Raw genomic sequence first — 22,500 nt, 5'->3', positions numbered from 1 at the left:
TTATCCCTGTCTGTTTGATTGTATCACTGTCTCTCTTTTGGTCTGTAAAATTGTCTACAGCTCTCTCTCTTTAAGTCTGTCTGTCTCTGTCTTTCTCTTTGTCTGACTGTATTTCTCTCTCTCTCTCACTCTCACCCTCTCTCTCTGTTTGTCTATCTGTCTGTCTGTCTGTACTCTTTCCTTTTTTTCTACAACTCTGTCTCTCCTTCATTCAACTCTCAATGTGTCTGTCTGTCAATCTCTCTCTCTCTCTCTCTTTCTATCTTGCTTTATGTCTGAATTTCACTCCTTCTTTCTTCCATCTCTCTATGTCTGTCTGTCTGTATCTCTATGTCTGTCTCACTCTCTCTCCTTGTCTGCCTGTATTTCTGTCTGTCTGACTCTCATTCTGTCTATCTGCCATACAATATCTCTCTATCTTTATCTCTCTTTCTGAATTTGTCTGTCTGTCTGTCTGTCTGTCTGTCTGTCTGTCAGTCTATCTATCTGTACTTCCATTACTGTCTGTCACTTTGTCTCTCCTTTTCTGTCTGTATTTCTGTCTCTCTTTTCGTCTGCAGCTCTCTCTACATCTCTTTTGCTCTGTCTCTCCTTTAGTTATCACAAATCTCTCTATCTATTCTCATTCTGTCTGAATTTCACTTTTATGTACTTTCTGTCTGTCTCTCTCTCACTGTCTCTGTCTGTCTCTCTCTCTATCTATTCTGTTTGTCTCTTGGTCTTTATCTCTGTCTGTCTCTGCCACTCGGTTTGTCTGCCTGCATTTCTGCCTGCTTTATCTCTCAGTCTCTCTCTCTCTCTGTCTCTGTCTCTCTCTCTCTCTGTCTCTGTCTCTCTCTCTCTCTCTCTCTCTCTTTCTCCCTCTCTCTGTCTATCAGTTTCCTCCTGTGTGAGCTGTGAGCTGCTGAATAGCATGTCAAAGTGACAAGTGAGGCTGTGTGAGGAGGCAGTGCATGTGTGTGTGTGCGTGTGTGTGTGTGTGTGTGTGAGAGAGAGAAAGAGAGAGAGAGACAGAGAGAGAGAGAGAGAGACGGAGAGAAAGAGTAGGAGGGAAAAGAAAGAAACTCTGCTACCCCAGCAGATTCACTAATAAAGACACATGACTATAAAATTAGGTTCTGTGTGCAGCCAGCTACAAAAATATTGGCACCCTTTAAAATAATACACCAAAAAAAACAACAACAAAAAACTACTACTACCAAAACTACTAAAAACTACAAGTTTTTTAATGTAATATTAATAATTTTCTTAAGTATTTTCTTAAAATAATACTGTGTATGAAATAAGATGTTGCTCTTAATCCTAATAAAAAATAAAAATAAATAAAATAATGAAAAATATATAATGTAATGATATAATAATAAAAAATGTGGTTATTCTTGGTCTTGGTGTAAATATTAAATATTATATTTTGTACATAAAATTATCTGTTTGTTTATTATAAGTGTGCCAATAATTTTTAATTTCATTATTTATTTATAATAATAATAATAATAATAATAATAATAATTGTTATTATTATTATTATTATTATTATTATTATTATTATTATTATTATTATTATTATTGTTATTATTATTATTATTATTATTATTATTATTATTATTATTATTATTATAAAATAGAAGTATGCAAAATCGCTAGATGTTGAAATTTAATATCTCACATTTGTGCTTTATTATTATTATTATTATTATTATTATTATTATTATTATTATTATTATTATTTGTCAATTTATACATACAATGTGTTAATTAAAGGGTGCCAATATTTCTGCACACGGCCACAACTGGCTCAGCACTGCGCCCAAACAGAAGATCTACTCTATAACTTTTATGATTTGCAACAACGATATTATTTGCACTAAATACGCATCACAGCAAAATAAAAGAAAGTGAACTCTTTATAAACATTTATAAACATGAATAAGGTCATACACATTTATAAGTGAACGTGGTTGCAGTTCTTACCCCGTGTGATGGATACGTCATCCAGCCCCAGTCTCCGGATATCGTGGAGGTGTCGAGGAGATTTACTGCAACAGACAGAAGCACACAGTTACATATGGAAGTAAATCAGGGTTCGAGTTCATGCACCGACTCAGGATCCATCGTGGGAATTGAATCCGCAGCGTATTTGTATTACAGCAGGTTCTACAGCAGCGATAAATCCATCACATTGTTAATAAATAGCGTAGAACTCTACTTCAAGACGCTCGGTACGCTCAGGACATTGATACCGACAGCAATTGATTTAATATTCAATAACTATTAATTACCCAATCGTGCACTCTCTCTCCGAGGTGATGCCGGACGACAACCTGATTAATTGCCACGTGAAAAAAAAACCCCTCTTAAGTGTTTTGCGGTCGAATCGATACGTCAACCGAGCCCACGATTCATGCCTGGAGCCGCCTGCCTGGCGTGATGAAACATTTTCGACCACCACATTGACACGTCCGCCGGGTCTTTCCCCTCTAACTTATTGATAACCAGACTCCTTGTCCAGCTTTGGGCAAACTCCAAGGTCACTCTGAGATGAGGTGCAGACCCGGGAAACGCTTTAAACCTTATTCAAAATGCTTATTTATTATTCAGCAGTGGTCCTGACAGCTGTGTGAGTTTAAACGATGTTAAAGAGCGACTCCGGGGTCCTGTGTCACCGGCAGAAAGACGCGCCATGTGTGTTAGCTTTATGGAGAAGTCCTTGATTGGTACGTTATCCATTCAACACAGGCTTGTATTATGAACCTGGATTGAAGAAAGAATGAAAGAAAAGCTGCTGGTGCTGCTGCTGTTGCGCTCGGATCTCCGTCGTCAAACATTTGATGGCTTTAAGAAGGAAAGAATTAGAGTTAAATGTGTCACGAATTCAGAAATTATGCTACAAGTTGCTAAAAAGCTCCTGGTTAATTTTTATATTTCTCTCGGGTTTTGAGACAATATCCATAGTTCTATACAAATAAAACTGAACAGAAAACTTCGCTAACATTGTTCATTCAAACACATTTTCCAGCTACCTCGCAAACACCCCTCCCCCTGTCCCTGCCCCCTAAACCTTTCACACTCTTAAACATATCAAAGATGATAACAAGCTAGTCTAAATCCTCAGCTAGCTAATGAATGCCGATGCCTCCGCAGGTTTTGGTTCGGAATGAATTTGCATAATTTCCTTTTGAAGTGACTCCGAGTTAAAAATAGCTGAGAAATCGTCCCAGACGTTACCACTATTCTCTTGCTGACCTTCAGCAGGAAGCTGATTCACGCGTCTTCCCACGTCATGCGTTTTAATCGGCTTATGGTTTTTCAGTGTCACGTTTGAACTCTGTGACACTGCGGCTAATCTGAAAAACGCGTAATTATTTATTTACGTCTCCATCACTCGTTACAGAAGCTTCATAATTTCATAATAAAACTATGGAAACTGATAAATAATTGCGTGTCTGGGTTCTCATTTATGATCTCTAATATAGGGTGGCTGAGAATAACAAATCCAGAAACACAAGGACGATTCAGACAAACTGGAAAAAGGTAGGTATAGTTGTGCGAATGGAATTCTGACCTCTGATTGGACGAGACATTGGTCACTCAGGATATAGAGGAAGTCCAGCAGTAGCTGCAGCAATAGAAAGTGGATTGGTGTGTGTATGAACACAGCTCTTCTCTTATAGCGCTCCTTACATCCTTTAATCTGGAATAGTTTGGTCTTCCGAACATTCCTGGTGTGTTTTTAGAGATGATACGCTATCAGTATCTCCAACATCACACCATATGAACGTCCTTCCTCACAGTAGCGCTGAATGAACTCCATTTTCTTATAAATATAAAGATATATGTTTGTTATTTAATTTAAAAGATTTAAAGTTGCACTATTGAAAAAATATGCTTTAAAGTGAAGGCAGAACTCCATACATGTACAAGGAATAAAGTTACATACACAAATTTTCTCACTTCTTGTATATCCTGAGTGACAGATCTCTCGTCCAATCAGAGGGAAGAATTCCGTTTGCAAACTATACCTACCTTTTTCTGCTTTGTCTGAATTCGTCCTCGTGTCTTTGGATTCGTTGTTTTGTTTTGCACTTCTCTGCCACCGAACTAAAACCTCCCACCTCTACTCTGGATCAAATAAGCCCCGCCCACCAGCCCCAGCCTTCATCGATGCCACAACCCACAGCATTTAAACATGACAAAATCTTGACATTTAATAAGAGAACTTTCGTTCAAAGAGAGACATGACCATCATGCAGCTTCAGATGATTGTTAGAATTTTCTTGGAGATGCTTTTTAATGGAAAAACAGCATCACAGCCTCACAAAATGGGGTCACGATTAATGTTTAAATGATGAAAGAAGTTTGTGACGGATTTGTAGACATAAAGTATTAAAGGTACTGTTGAGGGCAGTGTGGTGGCTTAGTGGTTAGCACTGTTGCCTCACAGCAAGAAGGTCCTGGGTTTGAATCCCGGGTTCAAACAGGCAAGGGCCCTTCTGTGTGGAGCTTGCATGTTCTCCCCATGCCTGTGTGGGTTTACTCCGGGTACTCTGGTTTCCTCCCACAGTCATGTACAACATGTACATTAGGTTGATTGGTAATTCTAAATTGCCTATTGGAGTGTGTTTGTGGTCTATCCATATATGTGTGGCCCTGTAATGGACTGCCTTTCGCCCAATGTGTGCTGGGATATTCTCCAGCAGATCCCTGTGACCCTACTTAGAAATAAAGCAGGTATAGATGATGGATGGATGGAAGTATTTTCGAATGATTAAGTGATTTATGATTAAGAAGATTCAAACGAAACAAATCTTACAGGTGATACACCAGACTTCGTAAGGCCAAGGCAACAAACCAGACATGATATCAACTGGAAGCTGATTAGCGGAAACGCAGGACAGGTGTGAGCGCTCAGTGAGGCAGGTGACACGCATGGGCTGATGGGTAATGTAGTCAAGTCAAGCGTTGATTATTTTTTTATTTCGCGTAACGACAACGCTGTTATTTTTAAGCACCTCATGCAAATGAAGGCACTGGGAGCCTGCGAGCCGATGGAGCGTGCACTTATGACGCTAATGTTCGAGATAAAATAACGCTCAGGCTTTATAAACACCATTCGAGCTGACAAACGCAGGGGCAGATGCCGGTTTAAAGATGAGTTGCTTTGTAAAAAAAAGCTGCTCTCGCTATTTCTATCCTCATTAACAGGTGGTCTGTAGGTGTCTCAGCCCAGGGTTTAATTTACCCATGACTCAGAAAGGAAACCTAAATGAGGTGCTTCAGGTCTGACTTCCTCCCTCTGTCTCGTCCTCTCTCAGGGAGCACATGTCGTAATCACGGTTATTAGCGTACGCGCTGATGAAACTCCTAATTTGTGAAATCTGTTGCTGATGAGGGTCAGAAAGCAGGAACAGGTGGCCTTTCTATTGCTTCTCTCAGTCTTTCTTGCTCCCTGGATACGACGTCGCACTCCTCGCGCACTCGCTCCTTCGCTCTCTCTCTCTCTCTCTCGCTAGCCACCACTTCCTGCTGTCTCGGACTGATGAAGCTGTGGCCTTTCAGTAGCTCCAAGGTCAGACATGCATGTCACAATTACACGTCTCAGAAATCCCCCCGCTGACAGCCGGCCGTGTGATAAATCACTAAACCACGTCTGGAAACAAACAAAAAGAGATCCTGCACTGCACAGAGCCTCAGGGATGGAGGGAAAACTTTTCTCCTCCGTCTTTCGTTCTTTGTGCTCCTTCTTTCGTTAGCTCTCTCTCTCTCTTTTTTGTTCAATTCCTGGAAGATTTACTTCATGTGTCACAGGAGAGGGGGAAAAAAGAAGTAGTAACATGGATTCCAGCTTTTTTGTTTTGTTTTGTTTTTCTTTCATTTCTTTCTTGAGATAAAAAATTGATTTGGTGGGGTCTGAAAAAAAATCAAAACAAGAACAGTGTGTCATTTATTATTAAATAATAAAAAAAAATGTGTGCTGAAATTATACAAGGATTCGAAACTATTCTGACAAATCTGATTGGTCAGAAGGGTCTGACTATAGAGTTTATATTAACATTCTCGTATTAATAGCAACAACATACATGGGTTACAAATAAGAATAAACAACGATCAGGCATAGCATTATGACCACCTGCCTAATATTGTGTTGGTCCCCCTTTTGCTGCCAAAACAGCCCTGACTCATCGAGGCATGTACTCCAGGGACTAGATCCCTGAAGGTATGCTGTGGTATCTGGGACCAAGATGTTAGCAGCAGATCCTTTAAGTCCTGTAAGTTGCGAGGTGGGGCGTCCACGGGATACTTACAGGACTTAAAGGATACTTTTGATAGATACTGACCACTGCAGACCAGGAACACCCCACAAGAGCTGCAGTGTTGGAGATGCTCTGCTCCAGTGGACTAGCCATCACAATTTAGTCCTTCATCAAACTCGCTCAAATCCTTACGCTTGTCCATTTTTCCTGCTTCTAACACATCAACTTTGAGGACAAAATGTTGACTTGCTGCCTAATATATCCCACCCACTAACAGGTGCCATGATGAGGAGATCATCAGTCTTATTCACTTCACCTCTTACTGTGCCAAGTGCTTGTTCATCTAAAATACAACTCAAATTTGTTCTTCAACCATCAAAATTCTGTGTAAGGTTATCCCACAGAGGGAAAAACACATGTCTCTAATTGATTGTGTATCAGACTCATGGAGATTTGTTTGTCTCTGCTGACTGAACAAGTCCATTTCCATTCCAACGCTAATGAAAGGGTTAAGTAGTTCAGGAAGAGGGAAGAGGCGGGTCTTTAGATGTTGTTTGAAGACTTCCAGTGACTCAGCAGTTTCCGAGGAAGTTCATTCCACCACCGAGACACCAGAACAGAGACGAGTCTTGATTCATGCCTTCGTTGCACCCTGAGAGAAGGTGGGAGCAGTCGAGCAGATGATGCTGGAGGATCAGCGGGAGGGAGGGAAGGCAGGAGCGTGGTGCAGTCTGGGGTGTGATAAGGGCTTTGAGGTAAAGAGGCACTGGTGTGTTTTTGCTTCGTAGGCAAGCATCAGTGTTTTAAATCGGATGCAGGAAGCTGCAGGACGCCGTTGGAGGGAGAGCAGTAATGAGATGGTGTGGGAGAACTTCTGGAGAGAAGGATGAAAACGAGTCGTGGAGCTGCATTCTGGATCAGACGCAGACGTCAAATGGAGGTGTAGATGCGGCTGTTCAGTCTGGGGATTCAACTAGCACTTGAGGGTTTACGCCGACATAGAAATTACATATCATCTGGAGGTTGAGTTCAAACCCCAGCACCAACAATCTGCTCAGGTTTTGTAAAAGAAAATGCACCAGTATTTCCAACGTTGTGTGATTTAGAAACGAATGCCACACGAATTCAAGTAAATATCCATGCTACCTTTTATCCACCTTGAATAAACACATCGTTACCCAACATGCCCTTACATCATCAGGTGTAAAGGATAAAAATATTTTTCAATTCTGATAGAACAGCATTAGGAGTCCCAAACAAGCACAAATAAAAAAAAAGAAATCTATTAAATGTAATCCTTTAGTCTGCCGTCCGGGTTGACTTTCAGATCACTCCAGTCCTCGGCATCTTCTAAAGCAATTTAAAGTGAATTAACAGCGTTCTGACAGATTCAATCGCAATCGCAGTTCAATCAAAGTATTGACGAGCTTCACTGATGGGTTCGCTTTTCTCTTCCTTTCTCCCATGCAAAAAAAAAAAAAACATCACAGATACTGATAAAGCAAGAACTGTTTCACTCAGACTTGAGGTCAGGCCTCTGAAACAAGCTCTGCTGCTGCTCACAGGATGCATGAGAATGTGTACAGAGGGGAGCTAGTTTGTTCTCCACATCAGGTTCAGGAGGTACTTTACAAGCTTTTGGATCTACCGTCAAATCAAGCATCTCTTCAAATGTACATCGGCAAGCATTTCTGCCCTCAGCACTCCCACAGAACGGTTCAGGTCACTAACACCACTTACAAGAACGACACAACTGACCTGTCCAGAAATAGGAATCCAAACTGAGGAGAAAACGAGTGTTTTTCACAAAGCTGCAGGAGATCCTGTTGCAGTTCTGAAGTCATGGTGAGCGTTAGCGAGTCTGTTTTCCTAAAGCAGAGCAAATCGTCAAGGTCTCACAGATTTTCCTGAATACACGACACACAGTACACAGAATCTTACATAAAAACCTGCAACCGCTTTCTTGTGTATTTGTTAAAATAAATAAATAAATAAATAAATAAATAAATAAATAAATAAATAAATAAATAAATAAATAAATAAATGCACGCATCTCGTCGCAAATCGAAATGATCTCTTATGTTACTTTTGATTTGAGGCTAAACTGAAATAAGATTAAAAAAATTCTGGTGATAAATATTGACATTCTTCATAAATATATACACAGACTCAAATACATCAATGTGCTGTAATTCTTTACAAAAAATTATTTATTTTTTTAAATCTCTTTACAGTGTTTTGATTTAGCACTTAAACCAAAATCTGTGCTCTTTGTGTCAGAATGAATTTTCTCTAATAAAGAGTTTTCATTTCAATTCATTCCCTTTTTTTTTTTTGTAAATTTGACTCCAGATCCTTGAATCCTTTTTAGGTTTCTTTTTTAGATTTTTCTTTTGTACTGGTGTAGTGGAAACAACTTCCATCTCTCTGCACCTTCTCTTTTACCCCTTTAGGTCTCATTTCACACTTTCTGCCCCCCTGGAGCTTTACCTTTTATGGAGTTTTGTGGGCGTGACTCAATGCAAATGAGGTGGAGTGGGCACACACATTGTGCTCTGTGCCTGATCAACACACACACACACAAACACACACAAACACACACACACACACACACCATGATGAGACAGATAGTTTGTAACGATTTGTCAGAAATTAATTTGTTTGGTTTGGTCAAAAAAATAAATAAACAAATTTAAATAAAATAAAATGAAATAAAATAATAAAATAAAAAACACTAAAATTTGTTTATTTATTTTTTATATGTTATTTATTTATTTATTTATTTATTTATTTATTTATTTGATTGTTTGATCAATTGTTTTAATATTCATGGTTGCAATTAGTAGACTTTTCTTGAAATGACAAATTTACTTAAAAAGAAATGCACATTTTATTAAATTTTTTTTAAATATATTATTACATTTTTTTTTTGCATTTGCAAAAAATTAACAATTTTTTTCAGTGTGGATTAAATATACAAATAAAAAAAAATTCCACTCAATTTCGACTCGACCTATTTCCTATAAGCAGCTCATTTTAATAACAGAGCTGTAGATAAGTGTGTGTAAGTTCAAGACCAGGGCAAAAAAAACAAAACAAAACCATCAAATACTTTCCAAAGCCAACTTCAACTTCAACTAGTCACCATATGCGCTTTATACCAATCATTATAAGCATTATAAGTGGTTATAACACCGCTGGGAATTCTTAAGATGTTCAGTCTTTGATCGGCATTTATCACAAGCACCGGTATGATGTTATGAGGCTTGATGGTGTGTGTGTGTGTGTGTGTGTGTGTGTGATCAGTATGGCGTTTGCTATTTATGTTCCGATGATCCTTTGCCTGAGTGCACATGCGTATGCGTCTGGAAGCCACACGCTGCCTGTGTTCTGACACTGTGACACTGTGTACTGCAATATGTTATTACAAGCCTTAGAGGAAAAAAGAAGGTGAAAGATAAAAAATAAATAAAGAAAGAAAGAAAAAAATCAAAGGATAAACAAGATGAGAGGTGATGGGGAAAAAAAAATCCCACAGATGTCTGGCATTAGCGTCGAATTCAGAGAAGCTTTTCTCCAGACGTTTGCGCCGTTTGATTTCCGGTTGATTTCAAAATGGCCTTTTTTCTGTGTCTTGTCCCAAACACTTATTTATTTATTTATTTTGTGCGTGTCACTTCTTCACTTTTTCCTCGCTCATCTCCTGATAAACAATTGGAAGGTTTTTCTCCTCTGGATCAGGCCGAAGCGCTTAGCGTCTGCCGTCTGCTGATGCAACTGCGTGAAACAGATACGATGAACTTTTCCCCTCGCAATTCTGTTATTTCTTCTCTCTCTCTCTCTCTCTCTCTCTCTCTCTCTCTCTCTCTCTATTTTCTCTCTCTTCAATAATAATCGTTATTAATTTCGCCCTCGACGTTATGGCACCTTGGAGGTTTGGTGTGATAAATACGTTAGTCACCTTTCACAGTAATGAGTTTGTGTGTAATGACACATGAATAAGCGTCGGTGTTACCGTATTATTTATTTTTCTTTCCCCCGCCTTTTCTTTTCTTAATTACATGAAGGATGTGATTTATGTACGAATCATGAAGTGTAAAAAAAGGCATTATTTCTGTTCGGAAACGGCGAATCGGATCCGTCAGCGTGCCTCCAGACGAGTTTGTGGATCGCCGTGTGAAAGAAACGGAATGTGATTACACAGGAAGGAAAATAAACAGCAGTCACCTGACGTTAAGTGCTTATAACTATTTGTATGTCCTTATTTATCAGACCTAACTTCATATTTAAATCCAGATTAGCCCTGACGACGACGTGTCGATGAAAGCTTTCGGTCGATAGTGTATGATGGCGGACAGGGCTGTGTTCATACGGGCGACATAAGCCTGTCGTAACAATTGACATAAGCCTACATAAGCATCATAAGCAATTTGCTAACACATTTCACAAAGCCCACATTTATTATAACTGTGTTAATTATACTTTGTATATTTGTGTGTAAATTAACACAGCATTTTTTTTTACCAACTCTAATAATGCTTCATAAAGCTCTAATGCTGTGCTGTAAACAATTTGCTAACCCATTTCATGAAGCCCACATTACTTCTAACTATGCTTTTCTTTAATTATACTCTGTTTGTTGATAATAATTTATTAATAGCATTTGTAATTATTATAAAAACTAATAATGCTTCACTGACTTATAGCACATTATTACTGCTCTATTAAGCATCAAAAGAGTTCAAAAAAAGGCTTATAAAGAATCATAGAATATACAAAGCTCTCTAATTCGAAGCTGATTGATGAATATTGGCTTTATAGAAAGAGTTAAAAAGAGTAAACACTGTCATTATATAGATATAATACATACCGCTATGTCAAGTGACATAGGGTTTCCAGGATTTGTAATAATGTCTCATTGTACTTCTGCTTTTATGGAAAGGATGTGATGGAAATTGTCTAGAAAGAAAGAAAGGATGAAGAAAGAAAAGTTTCTCCTGAACTCAGCATGTGGTGAAGGCCCCCGTGGTATGTCCTGCATTATAACACTGTTACAAGTAAAGTAATAACACGTTAATAACAAGTTATGTATATTTAACAAAGTAACAAAGCACAAGAAACAAGTACTTTCTTGTTGTACTTGAGTCTGTTTTTATTTCCACAATTTATTCGTTACATTTTAGTTGAAGTCTGCTTATGAATGTGTTATGAATGTGTTATGAAGTCTCTATGCATAGTAGATATTCTTATCACAATAAGAATATTTTCTTTTTTTTTCAAAGGAATATATTTGATTTGCAAAAGCAAAAGCTTACCCGTGCTTTCAACACACGCATACACACACACACACACACACACCCTCACACAAACACACATACACACACACACGCATACACACACACACACACCCTCACACACACACACATACACACACACACACACCCTCACACACACACACACACCCTCACACACACTCACACACACACGCATACACACACACACACACACCCTCACACACACTCACACACACACACATACACACACACACACACGCTCACACACACAGACACACGCTCACACACACAGACACACGCTCACACACACAGACACACACACACACGCTCTCACACACACACACACACACACACAGACACACACACACACGCTCTCACACACACACACGCTCTCTCACACACACACACACACACACACTGACACACACACTGATACACTGATAATCAGCTGGAGAGTTTGTAAAGACGTGTCAGAAATTATTTAGTTTGGTTTGGTAAAAAAATAAGTAAAATAAAATAAAATAAAATAAAATAAAATAAAATAAAATAAAATAAAATAAAATAAAATAAAATAAAAATAAATTTACTTCACGCTTTATTTTTTTCTTCTGTGACTGTTGCAGCAAAAAAAGACCTGATTTTTTTACAGCTCTTTTGTGGCAATATTTGTGATGCAAATTTTCTATAATGCAACTTGAGATTTTTGTGCTTTAATTTTTACTGAAATTATTCTGTAAAAAACAAATGCAAGAGAATGTCTACCTGTGAAAACATATACTGTATTTAATACACAGATATAATAATTTTTTTAATGATTCATTCATGAGATCCTGGAGGGATATTTATTTATTTATTAATGAAATTTATATTATTTATGTAACACAAGCACAGACAGGTTTTCATAAGTACACTATGTTCCATATTTATTTTTTTGGTTGGTTTTTGTTATTAGTTTATTTTATTATTTTAACACGTACACTGCAGTTAAACAGCAGTTTCAGAATTTGCAATGCCACTTTATTTATTTATTTATTTGTTTGTTTGTTTATTTGTTTATTTATTTATTTTTTTACTTTATTTCTGAGATCACAAAATCATGAAAGGATTGTTATTTATTTATTTTTTTAATTTTATTTTATTTTATTTTATTTTATTTTATTTTATTTTATTTTATTTTATTTTATTTTATTTTATTTTATTTTATTTTATTTTATTTTATTTTAATGTAAGCTACACAATTTCTGTATCACAAGTGCAGAGTGGAGTGGATCTCCAGCTAGTTTGAACACTCCATCATTCAGAGCTGAGAGGTGAGGTGAAGTCAGGAGGTTCGATGGTGTGGACACTGCGGTGGCTCTCTGGCTGCGGGCGTTTATTGTAACAACAGTGACGGCGTCGTATAGTTCAACACCAGCATCCTTTTTACGCCTGCTGTGGGCGTAAACTCCATTAGAGCCTGTTGGAAAGTCTTTTATCTCTCTCTCTCTCTCTTTCTCTCTCTCTCTCTCTCTCTTTGCCTTTCTGCCCTTCCCTCAATAGCTCTTGTTTTTTTTGTTGTTGCTGTTTTTGTTTTGCTGGCAGAGCCATGAAGAATCTCTCACTCTTTCTGTCATGCCTCAGTCCCCTTCTTTGGATTGCCACTCCAAAAAAAAAGGGGGGGGGTGGGGGAGGAACTATCTAACTAACTAGGGCGAGTTCGCAGCAGACTCTGGTGCATGCTGGGATACATAAACAATAAAATGAAAGAAAAGTGGGTGAGGAGTGACATTTCCTCCAATCTTCACCTGTCCAGACCGGAGAACAGAGTTTGTACTCGGTGTAGTCTCAGATTCCTGCTCTGGGCTCTGACAGGAGTGGGACCTGATGTGTTTGTGGGCCGTGACCTGCGCCTGAAGATGCTTTTCTGCTCACCATGGCTGTAAAAATTGCTAATTTGAGTCGCGGGCTTATGGAATAGCGTCTTCTGGTATCATGCTAATGATGTGCTGGAAGTGAGTGAGGGTGACGGAAGAAAAGTGTCTCCTGAACTCAATACAATTTATTTGTATAGCACGTTTAACAGTGGACATTGTCTTGAAGCAGCTTTATAGAAGTATAGAAACAGAAAAAAATGATAAAGTTTAAAGTTAAGTTATTATTTTAGTCCTTGTGAGCAAGCCTGAGGCCACAATGGTGAGGAAAAAACTCCCTGAGATGATGTGAGGAAGAAACTTGAGAGGAACCAGGCTCAGAAGGGAACCTCATCCTCATTTGCGTGACACTGGACAGTAAATAATGTACATGTTAATAATGTCCTTTCTACAACAACAACCAAGAGCTCTAAAGAGCTCTCAGCGTGTAGTGGAGACACCAACGGTATGTCCTGCTTTATAACACTGTTATAAACGAAGCAATAATCAGTTAATAACGAGTTATATATATCTTATGAATTGACCGTACTTAATTTTTTTTTTCGGTCACATTTAACTTCTTTGCTAGCTATCTACACAATGCTTATGAATGCATTATAAAGTATAAAATACCCTTCCCTTCATATAAAGTACATAGTAGATTTCTTAATTTAATAGGAAATAGTGTTTTTTCTCTTTCTGTTTCATCTCTTTCTATTTCACACATCGTATCTAGTGACTGGACAGATGGGTAGATTTGCCGCCCAGACGTTTCTCCACGTCCGATAAACCCAGAGAAAACTGCAGAAGAAGACGGCGTGTCTTTTTGAGCACACGTGATCGCTGTGGGTTCACGGTTAGGTCCAGTAATAACTAATAAGTCAACTTTCATGAAGCCTTCAGCATGGCTGAGCTTGTTTGCTAACCCAGACGAACCACGGCAGAAGGGAACCCCAGGAGAGACGTCGCCTCCTCAGGCTTACCCCCTCTGGCTTTACACACACACACACACACACACACACACACACACACACACACACACACACACATGCACGGAGGCTTCGAGCTGCCTGAATTGATTTTAAACCCCGTCTGCACCCAGTGTCACGATAACAAGAGGCTCCACTTAGCAAAACCCAGCAGAAGCAGACAGACGGAACGATGGATCCGGGATGGAGTTACGTCTTACTGAGGGTTAACCGACTAGAAACTAATATTTTACACTAGTCTTCTGATGGCTAGTTAACTCCAATTCCTCAGCATTGGGATTTCAAATGGCCATGGATATTCATCCATCAATTTATCAATCTATTTTCTATACCCGATTTATTCCTAATTAGGGTCCCGAGGATCTGCAGGAGCCTATCCCAGCACATATTGGGCGAAAGGCAGCGGTACACCCTGGACAGGTGTCATGGATATCAGAAGTCCCAATTTTTTCAGGACTTATTATGAATTATGAACATGGTATAATGCGCTTATTATCAGTGCTTAGGCACTTATAAGTGAAAATACATAATGCATTACAGCAATCTCTAATATGCATGAACAATTTCAAAATGAATAAATAGTAAGAGAGACATTAATAGGAAATCATATGACAAAAACTGAAAAAAATAACAACAAAACAAACAAACAAAAATTGTCAGTTGCATGAGATAAGACAAAAGAAAATAATTATTTACAGTCTTTGAAAATATTAGACTTAAATATCTTTCATTATTTTATTTGTTTGTTTGTTTATTTATTTATTTATTTATTTATTTATGAAGAAATACTTCTAACATCATCAGTGTGCAATAAACTGGAGGTGAATTTTTTTTCTCCTTTTGTTATAAACACTGCTTATAATGCATAACGAATTATTAATAATCATAAATAAGAAATATTAAATAATCATTCTGAAAAGTAAAGAATACTGTAAGTCTAAAGAAACTCGCAACAGAATTATAAACATTGCTATAAAGTGAAATCTTTCGACAAAGTTTATAAAGCCTTATGAATGCATTATGAAATGTTATGAATGATCATAAATAAGAATTATTACATAATCATTCTGAAAAGTAAAGAAAACTGTAAGTCTAAAGAAACTCTGAATGAATTTATAAACATTGCTATAAAGTGAAATCTTTCGACAATGTTTAAAAAGCCTTATGAATGCATTATAAAATGTTATGAATGATCATAAATAAGAATTATTACATAATCATGTAAGTCTAAGAAACTCGCAATAGAATTATAAACATTGCTATAAAGCGAAATCTTTCGACAAAGTTTATAAAGCCTTATGAATGCATTATAAAATGTTATGAATGATCATAAATAAGAATTATTACATAATCATGTAAGTCTAAAGAAACTCGCAGTAGAATTATAAACATTGCTATAAAGCGAAATCTTTCGACAAAGTTTATAAAGCCTTATGAATGCATTATAAAATGTTATGAACGCCGTTATACATGTATTACATGTGCCCTTCATAGTAAGCACTACCTCATTTCATTATGCAGGCAAACAGTTTTTTAAACCAATGTATCCGCCTAGTGTTTTAACGAGAGAGTAAATTGTCATGAACATCTGCTCATCACAGTCCAGCGTCGTTATTTTCGGAGCGGTGTTTTGACTGATGGCGTTTGCTAAATCTGGCCGGAGTTTTGATTAAATATAGTTTCCGTCACGTCTTTTTCACTTTTCATCCCCACTCTGTCAGGACAGATCAGTAAACAGACAGAATTGTTCCACTTGCACTTTTTTCTTCCTCTTTTTTCCCTTCCCTCTGTGAACCCTGGAGGACTCGAGGCCTTGGACACTGGTGACCTTGTGAAACCTTCACTCTGTCAAAGTCACCAACAGGCGGAGGAGAAGGAGGGCCGTGGGGGGTTTCGGGTGCCGTTTGGGATGAGGCTGGAGTCAGCGCCTTTCTTGGTTATAATGCTGAATAAGACTTGTAACCATAGTTACCAGCTCACGGATATATATATATATTTACACCTCATCTTGTTTGGACAGCTGTCCCTGATCAGCTGATGACGTCCATGATGCTGTTCCTGGGTTTCTTTATTTACGGAGGTTGAGGATAGAATGTTTTTTCTTTTTAAATGTACACATTATAAAACAATCATGATGCTGCAGTAGAATTAAAAAAAAATTCTGGTTGCATTAAGACTTTCTATGTAGGCCATATGTACAGTATAATGACCTATGAACAGATTCATAACATCTTATGATGCATTAATAAGGCACTATACTCACTGTTATCATTTATAATAATTTATAAAATAAAAAAACGTAATAGTTTTTTTTTAGTCATATTTCGCATGTTGTAATTATTAACAGGATGCATTATAAGCAGTGTTTATAACACTTATAATTTTTAGTACAGAGCACTAACTTTTTAAAACTAAAAAAAACATTGCTGTGAGATTCTTTGGTACTGGTGTTATAATGTTACACTGTGTTATAAGCACATTTCATACACTAATGTGTTATGAGCACAACTTAATTAATGCATTTAATAATTGAAGACTCTATAATACTGTCATAAATTTATAACCAACATTTCATAATGTGTCATAGCAATAGCTATAACATGTTATGAATTTTCAGAAATAATTATAATGACATGCGTAATGCCTTATGAGTGCATCGTAAGATTATATGAATTCATGTCTTCATAGTTTAAATTTAAATTAATTTTTGTATTATAACACTTTTTGCAAATGTCATATTCATTCATTCATAATGCATTATAAGTATATATGTATGTTCATAACACACTACAACACCAAATCCAAATAAACCAAACACTTTTATTCTGTATTATAATGCATTATAATTAGTGTTCATAACACACTACAACACTAAATCCAAATAAACCGAATCCTTCTATCCTGTATTATAATGCATTATAATTAGTGTTCATAACACACTACAACACCAAATCCAAATGAACCGAACACTTTTATTCTGTATTATAATGCATTATAAGTAGTGTTATAACACACTACATTACCAAATCCAAATGAACCAAACACTTTTATTCTGTATTATAATGCATTATAAGTAGTGTTCATAACACACTACAACACCAAATCCAAATGAACTGAACACTTTTATTCTGTATTATAATGCATTATAAGTAGTGTTATAACACACTACATTACCAAATCCAAATGAACCAAACACTTTTATTCTGTATTATAATGCATTATAAGTAGTTATAACACACTACATTACCAAATCCAAATGAACTGAACACTTTTATTCTGTATTATAATGCATTATAAGTAGTGTTATAACACACTACATTACCAAATCCAAATGAACCGAACACTTTTATTCTGTATTATAATGCATTATAAGTAGTGTTATAACACACTACATTACCAAATCCAAATGAACCGAACACTTTTATTCTGTATTATAATGCATTATAAGTAGTGTTATAACACACTACATTACCAAATCCAAATAAACCAAACACTTTTATTCTGTATTATAATGCATTATAAGTAGTGTTCATAACACACTACAACACCAAATCCAAATAAACCAAACACTTTTATTCTGTATTATAATGCATTATAAGTAGTGTTCATAACACACTACAACACCAAATCCAAATAAACCAAACACTTTTATTCTGTATTATAATGCATTATAACTAGTGTTCATAACACACTGCAACACCAAATCCAAATAAGGCAAGCACTGTTATACTGTACTAGACATAATGTGTTAAGAGCACAAGTTATAATGCATTTTAAAACTGAATTTTATACATGAACTCATTATGATCTATTCATAATGCATCATAAATATAGTTGTGTATCAGTACATTCCTTTATATATAGACGCACGCACAGTGCTATAATGCGGATTCAATTCCATGTGTATATTTATATAGACAGTATACTGTGTTAAACGGTCAGTTCCTGCTCAGTGGTCAGTGCAAGGCCGATGATGAGTCCGGTGTGCACTGATATCATCATTAGAGTGTGTTTTTCCAGCACGCTCCCACAGCGCTGCCTGTTCATCGTTATCCACTCACCTTGGCAGGCCACCTCCTCCCTCCCGTTCAATGATATTAGCTAATCGTCACTTGCCAAGTTAGTTGGCAGCTAACGATCAATAACAACTTCGCTGCAGATGGAGCGCTTTTTTCGTGTGTTAAATTCTCCCTGTGCTCTCGACAGGGGAAACACAACACGATTATCAGTGGCACAAAAAACATATTACGTGCCGCTTTAGCCTTTGTGTAATTGGATCTTCTTGTTTTTTTATAGATGAGGTGGTGCTTCTCAATAAAACTGGGACACAGGGACGGGATTAAGGGGAATTGTGCAAAGATAAGGCACAAACATGAGAGTATACCATAAAAAAAGAGAAGTTAAAGGATATGAAGGGGATATAACTGAGTATAAAGTGGTGTATCAGAGTGGTACAGAGTGTGAATAAATGATATATGAAGCATTAGAGAAGTTATAAACTGTATAATTAGTAAACTAGTACAAAAAAATAGGCTATAAAGCTTGTTTAAGGAAGTTTAAAAATAAGAGAAGTGTATAAAGAATAGAGTATATGGTATAACAGGTTATAAATGGTATAAGAAGCATGTTTAGAACACTATAATGTGAGCACAGATGTATAAAGAAGTGCAAAGGGATGCGTATGGTATAAAAGCAGAGAATAAGGTGTATAAACATTCCAAAAATACATTAGGACATAACAGAGTTCATAAAGAGGTTATAACTGCTATAATGTAAAATCAGCATGAAGGTTAAAGTAGAAAGAAATACAAAAGGCCTTAATCAAGATAGAAAAAGGAACAAGGTGTATAAAAAATACATATATCTGTAAATGAGTTCATAAAGAGGTTATAACTGTTGTAATGTATATACAATATAAAGGTTAAAGTAGAAAGAAATACAAAAGTTTTAATCAAGATATGGAAAGGGATCTTTACGTGAAAAAGGTGTATAAAAAGGCCAAAAATGCCCATATCTGTATAATAGTTCATAAAGAGGTTATAACTCTTATAATGTAAATACAATATAAAGGCTAAAGTATAAAGAAATACAAAATATTTAATCACAATAGAAAAGGGATCTCTATGTGAATAAGGTGTATAAAAAGGCCAAAAATACATATAACTGTAAATGAGTTCATAAAGAGGTTATAACTGCTGTAATGGAAACATAGAGGAAACTAAAATAATAGGATATAATTAAGTAGGATATAAGTAAGTAGTAAAGTAGCTTATAAACAGTATAACTAAGGATAAACAATAGAAGAAGTATAAAGCATATAAACATGATATAACAGGTTACAAATGGGAGAAAAAGTATGATTTGGAGGTTATAATGTGAACACAGAAGTATAAAGAAGTAGGCTTTAATCAGAATAGAAAAGGGATGATTATGGTTAGAATTAGAGGTATAAACAGGCCAAAAATACATGAATGTAATTGGGTTCATAAAGAGGTTATAACTGCTATAACAGGAAAATAAAAAAATAAAAAATAAGTACATAAAAATGTAAAGGGTAGGGTACAAAGACAAGTAGGTGAGAACAAATGAGAATAATTGTAAGGAAGTTTAATATAAAGTGTATTAAAGAGTGCATACAGTGGGTATAACTGCTATAATGGCAATACAGAGGTAATAAAGGGTGTAATAAAGGGTGTTATAAAGGGTGTAATCAGGGTATTACAGTACAGGGTGGTAAAAGAAAAAAAGAATATAAAATAAGAGAATGATTTAAATGACTGTTAGGGGATGAATTGTTTAAAGCATATAAGCTGATGTTATATGATGTTATAAATGGAATAAGAAAAGCCTATGAGAGGTTATAATGCAGACATAGGTGTATTAATAAGGATATAAAAACTAGGGTGTAAAGGTATGGTATAAATAGTATAGGAAGTATATGAATACGTAATGAGTATAAATGAGATCACAAAGGAGGTATAAATGTTTTATAAGAAGCTATAATGAGGAGTATGGAGGTAATAAAATTATTTAAATAAGATACAATTGTCAGTGTATATAAAAAATGATATTAAGTGGTGTATAAAGGGGACAGGAAGAAGTATAAAGGAGCACTGGAAGGATATAAAGAGGTTATAAAGGGTATAAAGAAGAATGTGTCTGAGGGTTTAATGGGACCATGGAGGGGATTAAGGGAATAACTGGGATGTGAGATGAGCATGTAAAGTGTTTATAGCAGGAATAAATGGAGTATATAAACTGTATATATACGTAAGAACGGTTTAAAAGATGAATATAAAGATTATAAAGCAGGAATATGAAGAGTACAAGGGGAAATCAGAGTGACCCTTAAGCTGGGAAACTGAGTGTTGAATCCTGGGATATTTGGCTTTCCAATTATGCAGCGACGCTGTCTGTCTCCCACAAGGAGAGAAAAGAGCGAGCATTTTACACTCCTGCTGTAGAATTATTGTTTCTCTCAGGGGGAAGATAAGGACTTGCTGTGGGATAGTATTTTTTCTGTCACTCCTTAAACGAGCTTTTCCTTTTTTCTCCTTTTCGTGAAACACAAAAATGTTACCATGTGTGAAAATACGATTTTACACAACGTCATGCACCGCAAGCAACCCTCTATGTGTGTGTGTGTGTGTGTGTGTTCAGTCTAGAAGTGTCTGTAACAGTCTTTAGATGTTTATATGGTTATAACATCCTATAACTTTCTATAACAGTCTATAATGGTCCATAACTGTCTATAAGAGTCTGTAACTCTCTATTACTCTTTATATATCTTTAGATGTTTATATGGTTATAACATTCTATAACTTTCTATAACAGTCTATAACGGTCCATAACTGTCTATAAGAGTCTGTAACTCTCTATAACTCTATATATACCTATAACAATCTATAACTTTCTATAACAGTCTATAATGGTCCATAATGGTCTATAAGAGTCTGTAACTCTCTATAACTCTATATATACCTATAACAATCTATAACTTTCTATAACAGTCTATAACGGTCCATAACTGTCTATAAGAGTCTGTAACTCTCTATAACTCTATATATACCTATAACAATCTATAACTTTCTATAACAGTCTATAATGGTCCATAATGGTCTATAAGAGTCTGTAACTCTCTATAACTCTATATATACCTATAACAATCTATAACTTTCTATAACAGTCTATAACGGTCCATAACTGTCTATAAGAGTCTGTAACTCTCTATAACTCTATATATACCTATAACAATCTATAACTTTCTATAACAGTCTATAATGGTCCATAATGGTCTATAAGAGTCTGTAACTCTCTATAACTCTTAATTTGTCTATTACATTCTATAACTTTCTATAACAGTCTGCGACACTTTATAACAGCCCTTAATTGTCTATAACAGTCTGTGACACTCTATAACAGTCTGTAATACTACATATCACCCTGTGACACTCTATAACAGTCTGTAATACTACATATCACTCTGTGACACTCTAAAATAGTCTGTAATACAGTATAACACTGTGACACTCAACAATACTTTGTGACACTCTATAACAGTCCGTAATACTATATAACACTCTGTGACACTGTATAACAATTTGTGTCACTCTATAACAGTCCGTAATACTATATAACACTCTGTGACACTGTATAACAATTTGTGACACTCTATAACAGTCTGTAATACTACATATCACTCTGTGACACTGTATAACAATTTGTGTCACTCTATAACAGTCCGTAATACTATATAACACTCTGTGACACTGTATAACAATTTGTGACACTCTATAACAGTCTGTAATACTACATATCACTCTGTGACACTCTAAAATAGTCTGTAATACAATGTGACACTCAACAATACTTTGTGACACTCTATAACAGTCCGTAATACTATATAACACTCTGTGACACTGTATAACAATTTGTGTCACTCTATAACAGTCCGTAATACTATATAACACTCTGTGACACTGTATAACAATTTGTGACACTCTATAACAGTCTGTAATACTATATAACACTCTGTGACACTGTATAACAATTTGTGACACTCTATAACAGTCTGTAA

General features: G+C 36.1%; 1 protein-coding gene across 3 annotated transcripts in view; it reads right to left on the bottom strand.

Annotated features, from left to right (window-relative positions):
* Nucleotides 1–22,500, bottom strand: part of epha8 (eph receptor A8) — an 82,733-nt gene that overhangs the window by 54,500 nt on the left and 5,733 nt on the right. For all 3 annotated transcript variants that reach the window (XM_058372917.1, XM_058372918.1, XM_058372919.1), the window contains exon 2: nucleotides 1,972–2,036. In XM_058372917.1, coding sequence (XP_058228900.1) covers nucleotides 1,972–2,036 — 65 coding nt within the window. The remainder of the gene's footprint in view (nucleotides 1–1,971; nucleotides 2,037–22,500) is intronic.

Source organism: Hemibagrus wyckioides, linkage group LG21 (assembly GCF_019097595.1).
Source record: "Hemibagrus wyckioides isolate EC202008001 linkage group LG21, SWU_Hwy_1.0, whole genome shotgun sequence".
Lineage (NCBI taxonomy): Eukaryota > Metazoa > Chordata > Actinopteri > Siluriformes > Bagridae > Hemibagrus > Hemibagrus wyckioides.
This window is presented reverse-complemented; position numbering and strand designations above follow the sequence as displayed.